At 47.0% G+C, this 13,980-nt stretch overlaps 1 protein-coding gene across 3 annotated transcripts in view; it reads right to left on the bottom strand.

Annotated features, from left to right (window-relative positions):
- The window catches only part of Tgfbi (transforming growth factor beta induced), a 33,423-nt gene extending 19,760 nt beyond the window's left edge, over positions 1–13,663 (bottom strand). For 2 of the 3 annotated variants that reach the window (XR_004516421.1, XM_010614102.2), the window contains exons 1-2: positions 13,400–13,663; positions 9,552–9,650 (exon numbers count right to left, since the gene is read on the bottom strand). Coding sequence is in view for 2 of the 3 variants with exons in the window: in XM_010614102.2 (XP_010612404.1) it covers positions 9,552–9,650; positions 13,400–13,533 (233 nt within the window). In the remaining variant the exon portion in view is untranslated. The remainder of the gene's footprint in view (positions 1–9,551; positions 9,651–13,399) is intronic. The other variant, XM_010614103.3, reaches the window with a different exon arrangement.
- Positions 13,664–13,980: the final 317 nt, after the last annotated feature.

The following is a 13,980-nucleotide window of genomic DNA, read 5'->3' as shown; positions in this document are numbered from 1 at the left end:
TTGCTTTAAAGCCCAATCTCCACATTTAGCTGAAGTCATGGAGCCAAAGGTAAACAGCCATATTCTACTCTGCCTTTATTTCATATCCATGGATCTGCTCTGTGAGGTGAACAAGAAGTCAGATTTGAGCTGAAGTGTGTGTTCCTAGACTTGCTCATGCACGATGTTTGATGGCATCACCAGCAGAGAGGTGGACAGAAATGAGAACTGTGGCTCTGGGGTGCTCATGGGTGCTCTCAGTATACACGTGGCACCTTGCTCCTGTGACATAGTTAGAAATGGTCTCCCAGGAAAGTTCGGAGGAGTGACAGTTATGCACATTCTTCTCTGCTTGCTCTCTCCTCCTGCTTCCTCTTCCCCTTTTCTCTCACCTTCCTCCCACATTTCCCTTTTTAGCCTTGCCTCTCTGTACTTCACAACAGTTAAGCAGGACTGATCATGGCTCAGACACAGTTTTATGTTCAGAAACCAAAGTCATCTTTGCAACTAAAGAATTGGTTGATAGACAACTGGTAAAGGCTGCATGGTATGCAAAACAGTCCCAGAATCTGGATGTTTGGCTTGTGACCCATCAGTAACTAGCAAGGGGACTTTGAGAGTCCATGTCTGTTTCTGGTCTCAGTTTCTTGATCTATACAATGGGATAAAGTTAAACTAGATGATTTCTGAATTTCTTCCAACCTCACATGGTTCTAGTCAGGGGGCTGATATCTAGGGATAGAGAAGCATCCTCCAAAGAAAGATGGAATGTGCCAACTTCTTCCAGCTAGGTCCAGGAAGAGCACCAAGCCTTGAGCCCATAGCACTTGGTACATCCATGTGTGAGATTTTAGGCTTTCTTTGATAAACACCAGGGTTCTGGGGCTGGAACTGGAGAGATGGGATTAAGCCAACACCTCCTGCCCTCAAGTTGGTTTGCTTGGTTTTTTTCCAAAAGTGGCTGCATGAAATTCCAGAGTTGGGTAAACCCATTGAAAAAACAGACTTATTCACAATATCCTCATCTCTGGGGTGCCCTGTGCACCTAGGTACAGCATGCCACATGGCTTGGAACTCCCAGTCAACCAACCAAAGATTTGATTTCCAAAATGTTGGCTTCTGAGGTCCATTCCAAAAAACCACAAGAGAGCTGAGTAACTCAGTGGCCTCACCAGGATTTCAGTGAGGACAAAAGAAAACCGACTTCCCAAGTGAGAACCTTCTGGTCCCTGTGGTGGGGAGCACATGCACAGGAAGTATAGGGACTGGCACCAGGAGAAACAGGGACAGACGGAAGTAAAACAGTCTGAGGAGGTGAAGTGTGACCAGAATGGAACCAGAAAGCAAGCTGCAGGGCTCTGAGGGCTGATGGGGTCTCAAGATCCTGGGGAGGGGCAGCCCTAAACTCTTCTTATACTTCATCAAGTCCATCTCTTTTTTTGTGATGATTTTGACTACACACACAGTCAGGAAAGCAGACTTCTGATATATGTCATCTTAGAATGATTCAGGTTAGCCCTCCTCAGCACTCTGTGCCCTCCAGGTAGGCTCTCTACACCCATGTCTCACTGCAGCTAGACTGAGTCCTTCTGTTTGTCACACAGCAGAGGATCAGCCTCTGAGGCTGCAAAGCCTCCCCCAGCCAAAGGCTTTATCCTGCTTAGCTGACCGCAGTCTCTCCCAGGAAGCTTTCTTTTCTTTTTTTTTTTTTTGTATCGGGGATCAAACTCAGGTCCTTACACTGTGAGGCAGGCAGTGGAACCACTGAGCTAAATCCCAGGCCCCCAGGAAGCTTTCTCTTAATCTTTGCTCTCTGCTGCCCCAGAGGGAAACTGTCTGAGCACAGCAGCTTTAGGTTGAGATGGTTCCACAGCTGACGGGTTCCCTGCTTCCAGCTGTCCTAACAATGCCAGCCTTTATCAGGACCAGCCTTCATGGCCCCTCCGAAGCAGAGGGCAGCTAGAGGTTGTAGACTGAGAAGAGAGCTCACTGAAATGTTCCCCACCAGAACTTCCTGGGCCAGCAGTCTCCACTGCAGTCTGCCCTACCCTCCCAGGGCCCAGGGTGCCACTCTGCACGAGCTCTGCTTCTGGGGAGAACAGAGTCTGGGGGCCATAGGTTGGGGGTTGAGCACAGGGCCGGGGTTTGTTGCCATCTAAGATGAATGCAGAGGGCTGGAAGCCATGAGGAGTCTCCTGTCTGTGTTCCCCCAGTTGCTAGGTGTTTGAGCACACAAAGGATCAATCTGTTGGTCTCTAAATCTCATCTCAGCACCCAAAGCTTCTCTAATTAAATGCTCCTGGCATCTCCTTGGCCAAAGTCAAATAAAGAAAAACCTGAGGTCAGAAAAGCATCTTCTCTAGGGAAATGAGCTAAATATCTTGTTCCAGCTTCTCAGTACAGAAAAATAATTTGAGGAATAATTTGAGGAAATAATTTGTGGAAGTGTACTCACTTTAGAGGGGCATTTAAATTAAAGGAGGGAGGAGGGCAAAAGGATAGTGTCAGTGCGAGGTCTAAGTGCAGGGACGTGTGGGGAGCGGCCCTCTGCTCCCCTCTGACACCTTCACTCAGGACTGGACAGAGAGAAGTATTGGTAGCTCTCTCCCACAAAGTTAATGCAAAGCTAACACAGCATGCGTCTCAGGTTCAGGAGGCTGTCCTGGCTGTGTATGCTCAGGGATTAACTGGACTTGGGGAGGAGAGGGAGCAAGGAGCAGAGCCCAAGCCAGGATCCTGTGACAGTAGGTAAAGCATTTAGTGTGCCACAGTTTCCAAGAGGAGTCACAGAGCAAACACAGACATCTAGACATCAGGAAGACCCCATGGACTGCCTGGGGTGATTCTGCTTTTCTTTTCCTCACTCCTGGATTTGGAAAGGTGGCTGAGCTGATTCTTGAGGTCCCCGGTAGAATATCAGAGCTTGCTTTAGATGACTGCCAGTAAAGGCCTGTGCCAGCCTGGGTGGTGATGAAGATGGAGACTTCAGAAAGTGGGGATATGTTTTTGTAGGAACTGTTTGTGTGTGGTATTTTAGGGTATGCTGGGGACTCTAGGATGTTGACCCAGTCCCCTTGGTTCCCATACCCACCATCAGATGAGAGGTTTGGAGTGTTCTTCTCCCTGCAGGGGATCCTCACAACTACCACACTGGACAGAGCAACTGAGAGAAGGCTGGCGACAGTGAGCCAAAGGACTTCTCTGATCCCAAACAGGCCTTGTCCCTGAGGCTCACAGCCACAGGTTTTGGGGCCACAGAGAGAGCCCCTCTCACTTGGGCATCTCCTGTGTCACTGACACTCGATGCTGGTCTTGATTCTTTTTAGGGGTGGCACAGTGGGGTAGACAGACCTCCTCCAGGTACCAGTGGATGATCAGGCTGGTCATCCTGATGGGCAGGATGTGCAGGCTGGCTGAGCTTCAGTTCTCCCATCTGATATGGGCTAAAAATCACACTAGAGTAACTATGACATGTGTGTGGCTTACAAGAAGCACTAACAGAAGCCTGGTGTTTATTAAATGCTCAATTATTGAGATTCTCCTAAAAAAATCCAAAGGAAAGCATGACAGATCAGGTAGAAACTTTAAAAGGAAGCTAGGTTAATAATTCCATTGACAGCCTTGTCCTTCATGAGACCAATGATTGAAGCACACCATCATAAATAAATCCCCACAACACAATAACAGAATTTAAAAGATAGGGCCTGTATTCATTTTCTATAGTTTGCGGTAACAAATTACTATAAATTTTATGGTTTAAAACAATATAAGTTTATTATGTTATACTTCTAAAAGTCAGAGTCCAGAGTTTGCCTCATGGGGCTAAAAGTCAAAAGTGGCATTCCGTCCAGAGTTCATAGGGATCACCCATTCCTTGCCTGTTCCGGCTCCTGGAGGCTGCTGCATGCCTTGGCCTGTGGTTCCATCAATCCAACTTCAGCTTTCACTCTCACATTCCTTCTCTGACTGCCCCCACGCCTCTTTCTTATAAGGACCTTATGATTACACTGGACACACTAAATAATCCAAGATCCTTAATCACATCTGCACAGTCCCTTTTTGTATGTAAGGGGAGATATTTGTAGTTCTGCAGACTAGGATGTAGGCATCATGAGGAGGATGTTTCTCTACATACCACAGGGCTTTATGCCATATAATATGTAAGTGCATGTAATTTCTCAGTGGAACAAAATTCTATGTCAGCTAAGCAGCCTACTAGTTTGAAGAATGGTCTAAAACCTTCAAGAAGCACTGCCAACAGAGGTGTTGGTGAATCTCTGGTGTTTAATACTCTATTACTTTTTTAAAAAATTTCCAGTCCTAGGGATAAAACTCAGGACCTTGCACTTGCCAGGCAGGCACTAGTTACTAAGCTGAATCCCTGGTCACATCTCTATTACTTTGGAACAGATTATCTAAGGGGTCCCCGGGCATATGAAACAGGAAAGAAGCATGGTGTGGGTCTGGGGACCGCCTAGATGGCGTTTTACGGTTCTCTTCCTTTTCCTCTTGGGTTCAAGATTGTGGGATACAGGAAAGGGAAGAGAAGGACTCTTCTTTGGATGTCTCTGAGTTCCCTGCCCAGAATGAAATCTATTGGAAATAGACCTGCCAAGTGAAAAAACTTGACCATGTCCCAGCTGCCTTCAGGAAGAGTTAAATCTATAAGCTTTAATGCACTGCTGAAGCATTACTGTTTTGCCCCTGGGTAGAGCAGCACTTCTTACTACAGAAATGGTAGTGTCCTACCAGCTCATCTTGGCTCCAGAGAACAGCTTTTGCACTTCTGAAATGTGTTCCTCATGAAACAATTTCAAGAGTTGGATGGACAGCCCTACCTTCCAACTTGAGAACTTCCACATCAGCTATCCCTGTGCCGTGTTTGTGATAGCTGATCTCCTGCTATGACTGTGATATCCCCACAATGTCACCTCTGATCTGGCTCACACAAAAGAGGCCTGTTGAGAGGCAGCCAGGCTTCCTGACCACAATTTCCTGTACCTTTTCGCAAGCTGTGACATATAAAAATTTTACAGTTGCCAATCAAACTGGGTCCTGAAATCACAGAGTGGGATGCCATCTGCCTCCTCCAGCCCTCTTTGTTTGACTAGCTATTATAGCACACTAGTGCTCTTTAGGATCTGAAATGAAGGCTAAAGTGAATTTTCAAGAAATAAAATTCATTCAAGCCCTGAAATAGCGGTCCTCTGGTAACCACTTCCTACAATAAAGTTTACACATCCACTTGACACATGGAACCAGGGTCAGATTCTCCTTTCTTTGGGAATGCAGAAAAGCAACCGTGACACCACAGCTTCATCTGACAAGAACTGTGCTGACTGCGGCCAGTTCCCTCCCCTCCCAGAAGTGGACTCCAGGGCCGCACTGTAACAGGCAAGTGGCCGTAGGTCCTGTCTCACCAGGCCTGTCTCTGTGTTTTTATGTGATCTCACACCACAAGGTCTTCACTCCAAAGAAACTTAGTGGTGGCTGTTCCTCCTCTGTTTTCAAGTTCAAAATTTCCTTCTGGTTTTAGGCCCTTTGAGGACCTGAGCCGTCCACTTCTCCATGATGCTTTGTTTCCTTTTGTCCTAACACACACAGATCTGCTACAGCCTCTTCTCTGGAGTCTTGCTGAGAAAATGCCCACTGCCTATGCTGGCCCAGCCGAGACAGTCCTCTGCTCCAAACACCTCCATGCCCCCTTTGCTCAGCCTGCTCTTCACCCAGCTCTAGGTATAGAGGGACCTACGTTCCCAAGGATGACACTGACTCCAGCCAGCACAGTCTCTTTGTGCCCCACCCTACAAATTGCACAAAACAGTTTGTTCTGGCCATGTGATAGTCAGATGGCAGCCCCCTCAGAGGTCTCTGCTCTGGGGGACAGCAGATATGAGTTCAACCTCTTCTCTTTCCCTTTGAGTTCTCTTGTTCTCTTCCAAGTCAGCCCCCACCTCCCTGACACTGCATGTGATGTCCCAGGAAGAGCCGCTCTTGTCCTGGATCATGAAGTTTTATACTAACTCACATTTTTCTATCCTCAATTCCGCTTTTTTGAAAGTGCCCAACACGATGGACACAGTTGAGAGTTGAAGAGTGCCTTTTCCTTTTGGCTTTGCAAAAGCAGGTCAATAGCTGGCACTGGATGCTGAGCATTGCCTAACTTGACTCTAAATCTCATTTCCCCACCACACCCCTTACACATCTCCCTTTCTCTGGAATATTTTGTCAACACAGCTCTGTTGGAGCCAGTGAGCCAATGTGAAGCATCATCATCCTCGGTGTCCACCTGGGAACTGCTGGGGGGATGGCATTAGCTGCTGCTAATTCCCTGGACAAATGCTGCAGCACAGGGGCACCTGAAGCAGCGTGGCAGATTCCACCCTGCAGTTACACAAGTAGGCTCTGTTTGTAGAGAAACTGGAACTAACCAAATGATGGGGCTCTTTGACATCCAGGCCACTGAGAAGCAGAAGAGCTGTTGGCTTGGCACAGGCACTTTGGTCACCTTCCAAGAAGTAAGTATGTGGGGCCTGGTTTTCTGTTTATTTAAGGAATTAACTGCTTATTTAAGTAGATACTGTATACAATAAAAAAAATCAATCAGTACCAAAGGTATTATTATATTTTAAATTTGGGCATCATGGAAGAATGTATGGTATAGAATTTGCATAATCTCTTTTTGTTCAAAACAGCAAAAATTATTGCTGAGTCTGAGGCTGTCTCTTCCAGATTCATTGAAATGTGTCCTATCTTGTGCAACCCTTAGATTTGAAGCTGGGCTCTTGATCAAGGAGGGAACCTTCTTCCACAGACCTGCTCTACACAGGCTCCCAGGGAATGGCTGGTTTCTCTCCAGCTTGGCCGTGATTTCTAATTTCCTTTGATTCAGTCTAGGATTGATAATTGCCCAACATAATGAGGGTCACACATTGGTACACTTGTTTCTTAGAACATTTTAAGGAAAGAGCATTTCCCTTCCTTTGTTTGGTTATTAAGTCAAATTAAATGGCTGCTTGAAAACAACCTCACAAGCACTAAATGTAAAAATCCCTAACATTAAGATGTTCAGGATAGTGGCTTAGAGTCTCTTAATCCTCCTGTTATGCAGACATGAGAAAGGTCAGACCCCCACAAGTGGCTCAGAAGGTTTTGCACAGCACACTTTCCTCTCTCCAAGAGACAGCCAGCTTTCAGATCTTCTGACAGTGCCAAAGCAGATTAGCTTTCCCCAGAACTCTGTTAGAGCACATATACTACCTTGTCTCTAGCAAGCAGCTAGGCAGTGGGGGTGAGGAATGCCTTCTCTCAGGCTGACAGGGATGATGCCAACAAATCCTACTGAAACTACACCCATCCAAATCATGTGGCTATGCCTCCTTCGGTCTGTGAGGTCTTTAAAAATTTAAAGATTTAAAAATTCTGGTAATAATAGTAGAAGGAGTGTAATTAGCAGTTACTATGTGCCAGGTGTTATATTTCTTCTCTTATGTAGATTATTTCAATCAATCATAATAACAAGACAGGGCCTTTAGGTTATTTCCATTTTATAGATGAGGCAGTTGAGGGATCCTAAACATTAACCCTCCCAAGTTAAGTGGCAGAACCAGGAGTGAGCCATCTGAGTTGGGGTCTGAGCCTGTGCCTTAACACTTAATGCTGTCTCAGCATGGTACTGGCAAAGAAAAAGACCCAAGGATCAGTGGAATAGATTAGAAACAACTTCAGATGTATTCAGCTACCTCATCTTTGACGAAGGAGCCAACCATCCTCACTGGAGGCAAGATAGTCTCTTTAATAAACTTAACAAAGATTAAAACTAGACCCTTATCTTTCACCATGCACTAAACTAAATTCCAAGTGGATTAAAGATCTAAATGTTAAAACAGAAACTCTAAACTTGCTGGAAGATAAGTTAGGCAGAACTCTGGAAGACATTGACATAGGAACAGACTTTATGAACAAATCCTCAGTAGCATGGGAATTAGCACAAAGAATCAACAACTGGGATCTCATCCTGTTAAAAAGCTTCTGCATTGCTAAAGAAACCACCAACAGAGCTAAGAGACAATCTACAATGTGGGGAAAAACTGTTTACCAGCTGCTCCTCAGACAAAGGACTATTATCTAGAATATACAAAGAACTAAAAAAATCAGCCCCCCAAATATAAAGACCTGATTCAAAAATGGGCATCTGAAATGAACAGACATTTCTCAGACAAAGAAGTAAAAGCATCAAGTAAATATATGAAAAACTGTTCAACATCACCGGTCATTCAAGAGATGCAGATGAAAACAACACCAAGATTCCACCTCACCCCATATAAAGAATTGCTGCTATCAAGAAATCAACCAACAGCAAATGTTGGTGGGGTTGTGGGGAGAAAGGAACCCTTCTTCCTTGTTGGTGGGAGTGCAGACTGGTGCAACCACTATGGAAATCAATGTGGAGATACCTCAAAGAACTAGGATTAGAGGTTCCATTTGACCCAGCTATCCTTCTGGTGGGTATCTTTTCAAAAGAATTAAAAGAATCATACCACAGCAATATATGCACACCCATGTTTATAGCAGCACAGTTTATAATAGCTAAAACTTGGAAACAGCCCAATTGCCCATCAGTTGGAGACTGGATAAAGAAGATGTAGTTTTTCTATAGAATGGAATGCTACTCAGCCATAAAGAATGAGAAACTACAGTTATTCATCGGAAAATGGATGCATGAAACTGTACTCTTAAGTGAAATAAATAAGACATGCATGTGCAAATACCAAATAGTTTCTCTGGTGTGAACAATTAAAAGTCTAAATAAGATCCAAATTGTATAACTGATAATGTAAAATAGGAAGAAAAGGGCTAAAGGTGTAGGGGAAGGGGGAAGAGTAGGGGAAAGGAAATAAGGGACAAAAAATATGAGAAAAGGAAAAAATGAAAACAAAGACTATAAATAGGGAAGGGAGGAGGAGAAGAAGGGAGGGCAGAGGTAAGGGGAAAAATGAGAAACAAGAGCTGTCATGTAAAGGTACAGGATCCCAGTGATGAATGTAACTGTACTGTATACTTAAAAATTACCAATAAACTCAATAAAAAAGAAAAAGAAAACATTCGCTGCTGTCTCGTCGCGGCATATTCCTAGGCACTCTAAAGTTTTGAAGGTGTTCACCTTAGCACTGCAGGGCAGGGGTGGTCTTTAGGATAAGTTCACCAAGCAGGTTTTCCTTCCCAGAGTCACATGCTCATTGCATCTCCACAGAATATTTATAAAATTTAGTAAAGAGTGAGAGAAAAAAACGCACACATAATATTTTATGCTTGTTATCATCTTAAATCAGCCTTGAAAAATGTATCCAAGTTCTTGTCAGCAACCTAAAAGATGCAAAACAAATCGGGCAGCTTCCTAAAGTGCCACTCCCAGCACATGGTCCCTGACAGGTCTGCACATGCATTTTCAGGCTCCGCAGGCAGCCTGGCCTTTCTGAAGAAGTCTGGCCCAGCCCGGAGGCACCTGCGGCTGGCACACGTGCTGCCTGGCCTCCTTAGTGGCTGGAAGTCTGGTGGTTACAGATACTCACGTGGGCTTGCCGCAGATTTTCCTCTGGTACCACTGCTTGCAGTTGGTGAAGTACTTTTTGTTGGTGCCGATGACCTTCTGCACAGCACACACATTGGGGCTGAAAACAAAAGCAAGTGTTAGTGACGTGGTCAGCATGAGCAGCCACCTTGATGTCTTTCTCATCACGTGGGCCTTCCTGGGTCATCAGAACTATCTAGAAATGGAGGAGAGATAGCCATGTCAGCCTTGGTTCCTAGTTTTAGGATAGGCTTTGGTCCCACACACCTAGATTCTCTGTGAAAGTTCCCCTCAATGCACTGTTCCAGCCTATCTTTTCATATAGGTATGTTATAATTTCACATATGTTTCTTACTTTGACATGAGCAATTGGTAAGTGTAAACGAAAGCATCTTAAAAATTTTAGATTACATGTTACAAACAGAAAACTATCAAAGTCAAAGTGGTGCACTTGCTAAGCAGAGCAGCATGAAATGACACCTGCCTTTCTCTGCACCCACACTCCACACTGAGCATACACTTAACATCCCAGCGTACACACTAGAATGCCAAGGCCTTGGTCTTAGGAAGGGAAGCCCCAGTGCCTCCCAGGCAGCTCCACATACAAATATTCTCTGTGTGCCCTGACCAGCCAGCTGGCTCCCAGAAACAACCCACCAAGAGTGTCCACATGGCCAGCTGCTGTCAGGACAGCTGTCATCAGGGAGTGCACTCCTAATTAACATTCAGTTGTTCGTTACTTAGACCCCAGCTTGAGTCCCATTTACCCAAGAAAGCCTTCTTCCACCACCTCAGATGACACCCTTCTTTCCACACAGCCCTCGCATGACGCTGCTTACAGACCCTACCACTGATGTGGTGCAAGTAAGAAATGAAAAAGATTCCTTGATGTACCAAGCAGAGCCTGTCAGCTACCCTGTGAGGTGAAAGGAGGCTGGAGAGGAGACCCTGGAGAGGAGAGGAAATCTCAATTGCCCATAGCCCCTAGCAGATTTTTAAACCCCTGGCTTCTCTGTTCACTGCCTGGAGTTCACAGCTAGACAGTCCCTAATAAGTCCTGAAAAAAATCACTGCCAGCCACACTCCAGCCCAAAGTCCTACTCATCTTTGTGCAGTCCCAGAAGTTCTTCCATCTGACCAAGCAGGAAATTATTACTGTCGATGAATTCCCTGCAACTTTCCGTAGGCGTCTGGCAGATCTTCAGTGAGTCTCTGTGGATGTGGCTCCAGCATTCCTGTGCAGAGTGAGTTTCCACTGCTGCTGCCCTTTGTGACAGGAGTGGAGGCTGGGGGCAGCCCTGACCCTCTCCCTGTCTCATTGGGAGTGTGGGTGAGCTACATGCACAGGAAATTTATGCTCAAGTGTAATAAAAGTGAGCAAGCCATTTCTGGGCCTTTTGCCTCCAACATAAAAGCACTGCTTTGCAACTTGGATTTGAAAACCAATTGCTTCAGGAAGTTTGGTCCAATTTTTGGTTGATGATATGTGGAAGTGTGGTTGCATTTTTACTTCTCTTTTAGTAGTATTTTTTTTCTCCATTTCTATGACAACATAGATACAGCTGGGAGCCAAGAGACCATGTCACAGTTATGACCTTCTCAACAGCTTCCTGTATTTGGACAAAGTCACTCTATCTCACTAAGCTGCAATTTCACCATCCATAGAATGGGAACAGCTGCAATAGACCTCACTGTGCTGTGGAGAAGATGAATGCAAAAGTGTTGATGGGTGGTACAGTGCCACACCTGAGCAAGGCCTAGGGATCATTTCTCTCCTCACAGCATGGAGCACACTGGACGCCCTTCAGCTAATACTTTTCCTTCCCTTTCTACCAGCCCCACTTTGAATAGGAGTTGGAGCTTGAACAAGGGCATTTGGAAAGGGCACCCCACCCAAGTGTGCAAGGCCAGGCTGCCCTGTGGTATTTTCAGGGACACTTAGATCAAGAGCAAATCCAGCCATGTCTGCAACTATTTTGCTTCAGGTCATCTGCCTGTACATCCAGCTTCTACTGGGGGAGGAGGTGCCTGGTGACTTCTTGATCATTTTGTCCATCACAGATTACCATGGGTCTTTCCAAATGTATTGCAAGAACCTAACCAAGAGGATTAGGCTGCAGGGGTTTGGCTGGAAATTCATATAATGTTTGAAATTCATAATACAAGAGCATCTGTGCTTTAAAAAAGGCTTCTTTTTTTTGGCCTGGTCAGTGTCTCTTTTGGGCTCTGAAGTGAAGGAGCTCTTCTAGGGATGGTTCTTCATGCAAAGCCGTTTAGGAACCCTCTGCCATGGTTGTGTACAGAGAAACCATTCTGGGTGACAGTGGGGTAAGGCATGCTGTAGTGATCATGTCCCAGGTTAGTGGTTAAGAGACGAAACTCCAGAACAGATATCCTGGGTGGTCTGTGGTACCTGAACATGACATGTTTCATTAGCAAAAAAGGCTGGGAGCCCAAAGTGAGAAGGGCCGAAGTAATAAAAATGCCAGCTGTCACATTTTGACTTTGATGCCTTTGATGCCCTCTGCCTTTCTGTGTCCCTCATCCTTTTATGCATCTGGTCTAAGTCAAAGGTGAACTTTTCACTTCCCTAAAGACCCCAGGATATCCCCAGAGGAGCCAGTCAAGGCTATAGCATTCCTGGCTTGATTTCATTCTGCAGGGCGGCCTGACTTGCTCCCAGCACCCCTTTCCTCCTACCTGAAAGCCACAGGCAGAGGAAACAAAGGGGCAGCCTATACCCACACCTAGACATGGGAGCTAACACTTTTTCAGGGCCTATGAAGTCAACTCTGTCACACGCACATACACCATAACCTGCCCCCCATGAGTTTTGAGTTTTGATCTGAAAACAGATCTGCCCCTTCTGTTGGAGGGTTGGGCACTGCCTAGGGTAGGAGGGCTAGAACTCAATGGTATCTGGGCCTCTCCCAGGAGTCACTGCTGGTCTCTATCCACAAATAGTTTTACCTAGGTGTGAAAAAGATGCAACCAAGCAGGCTGGAAGCTACAGTAAAGCCTAGTTATGTGTGAAGCAGGTGGGGCCCAGATTGGGATGCAGAAACACTGTCCACCTCCAGCTGGGTCTGGGCTGGTCTTCACTAGGTCACACCTTCTGCACTGCTTTGCCTCCTATGGCCCACGCAACTTTAGTATCTCAAAGTACAACATACTGTGACAATGCTCACATTGACAAATCCACCCTTTGCTTTAAGACAAACTCCAGTCCCGGTTCCAGTGCATACTGCAGATTGTGGGAAAATCCTGTGTCCTCTCAGGACTCAGTTTCCCCATCCCCACAGTGTACTGTATGAGGGCTCAGGGATTTTGCTCTCCCTTTGACAGAGAGGAGGTGCTACACTGCCTTGCTGTGCACACAGAGCACTGTCCTGGTCCTAGAGGGTGGGTGCAGGTCGAAGCCAGGTGCACAGAAGCCTGGGGCACTTAGGATGCTGCCACCAATGTGACCAAAGTCTCCTCTGGAGTCTTGGACAATGACCTGGCTGCTGTACTACTGGGTGGGCTTCCTTTATGCCTTAGGCAACCTTCCCGCAATGATTTTAATGATCGGAGGCAGATAATTTAAGGCCCCTTCCACTCATGGCTCGAGAAGTCTGAAAGTGGGGTCTCTCAAGTCCTTGGTCAGAGCCTCCACCCGCTTTCTCTACAAAGTGTTGGTGGCTGATTTCCCTCCATGGTCCCGCACCTTTCTCCCTCCACCCCGCAGAGGGCTGGTCTCTGCACACTGCCTGCTTTTGGGGGGCGGGCGTTGTCTCTTGCGCCCCCAGCCTGCTTGGATGCCCCCAGCAGCAAGTCAAGCTTCCCTTCCCGTCCCTGTGCTCCGCTTACCCGTGCTGGCGACCCCGGAGCCGGCTGTGCTGCAGCACCAGCTGGTAGGGTGACTTGGCGGGGCCCGCAAGGGTCCCTGCAGGGCCCAGGGCCAGCGCCAGGGCGAGGGCCATGAGCCGCACGAGGAGCACCATGGCGGAGGAGACCCGCGAAGATTCAGCGACAGAACGCGCGAGTGGGCCGCTCCGCTCCAGGAAAGTGAGAGCCCGGGCCGCCCGCGCCAGGTTAAGTAAGCGGCAAGCGAGGGAGCGGCCTCGAGGGGCGGGGAGGACGCTACGCTGACGCCTCCCAGCCAGCCCGGCCCGCTCGCACCCACTCTCTCCCTCCGCGGTCACTTTCTTCTCTGCTCTCTCCTGCGCCGCCCAGACCTCCTCACTCGTGTCCCCTCTCCTTCCCTTCTCCTGACAGCTTGCCCCTGGGCACAGGGTCCTGAGGGAGGTATCTCAGGCTTCTTCCAAGTGGGGACACGGAGTGAGGGGCAAGGGTGGACACCGGGAGAGGCGCCTGCCTCGCTGATCTGGCTACAAACACTGCAGGCTCTACTGATTCTTGCAACTCTGTGGCCAGTCAGACTGGACTGT

Source organism: Fukomys damarensis, unplaced genomic scaffold (assembly GCF_012274545.1).
Source record: "Fukomys damarensis isolate Sample0158 unplaced genomic scaffold, DMR_v1.0_HiC HiC_scaffold_9, whole genome shotgun sequence".
NCBI lineage: Eukaryota > Metazoa > Chordata > Mammalia > Rodentia > Bathyergidae > Fukomys > Fukomys damarensis.
The sequence above is the reverse complement of the archived record's forward strand: the minus strand, read 5'-3'. Positions and strand labels throughout refer to the sequence as shown.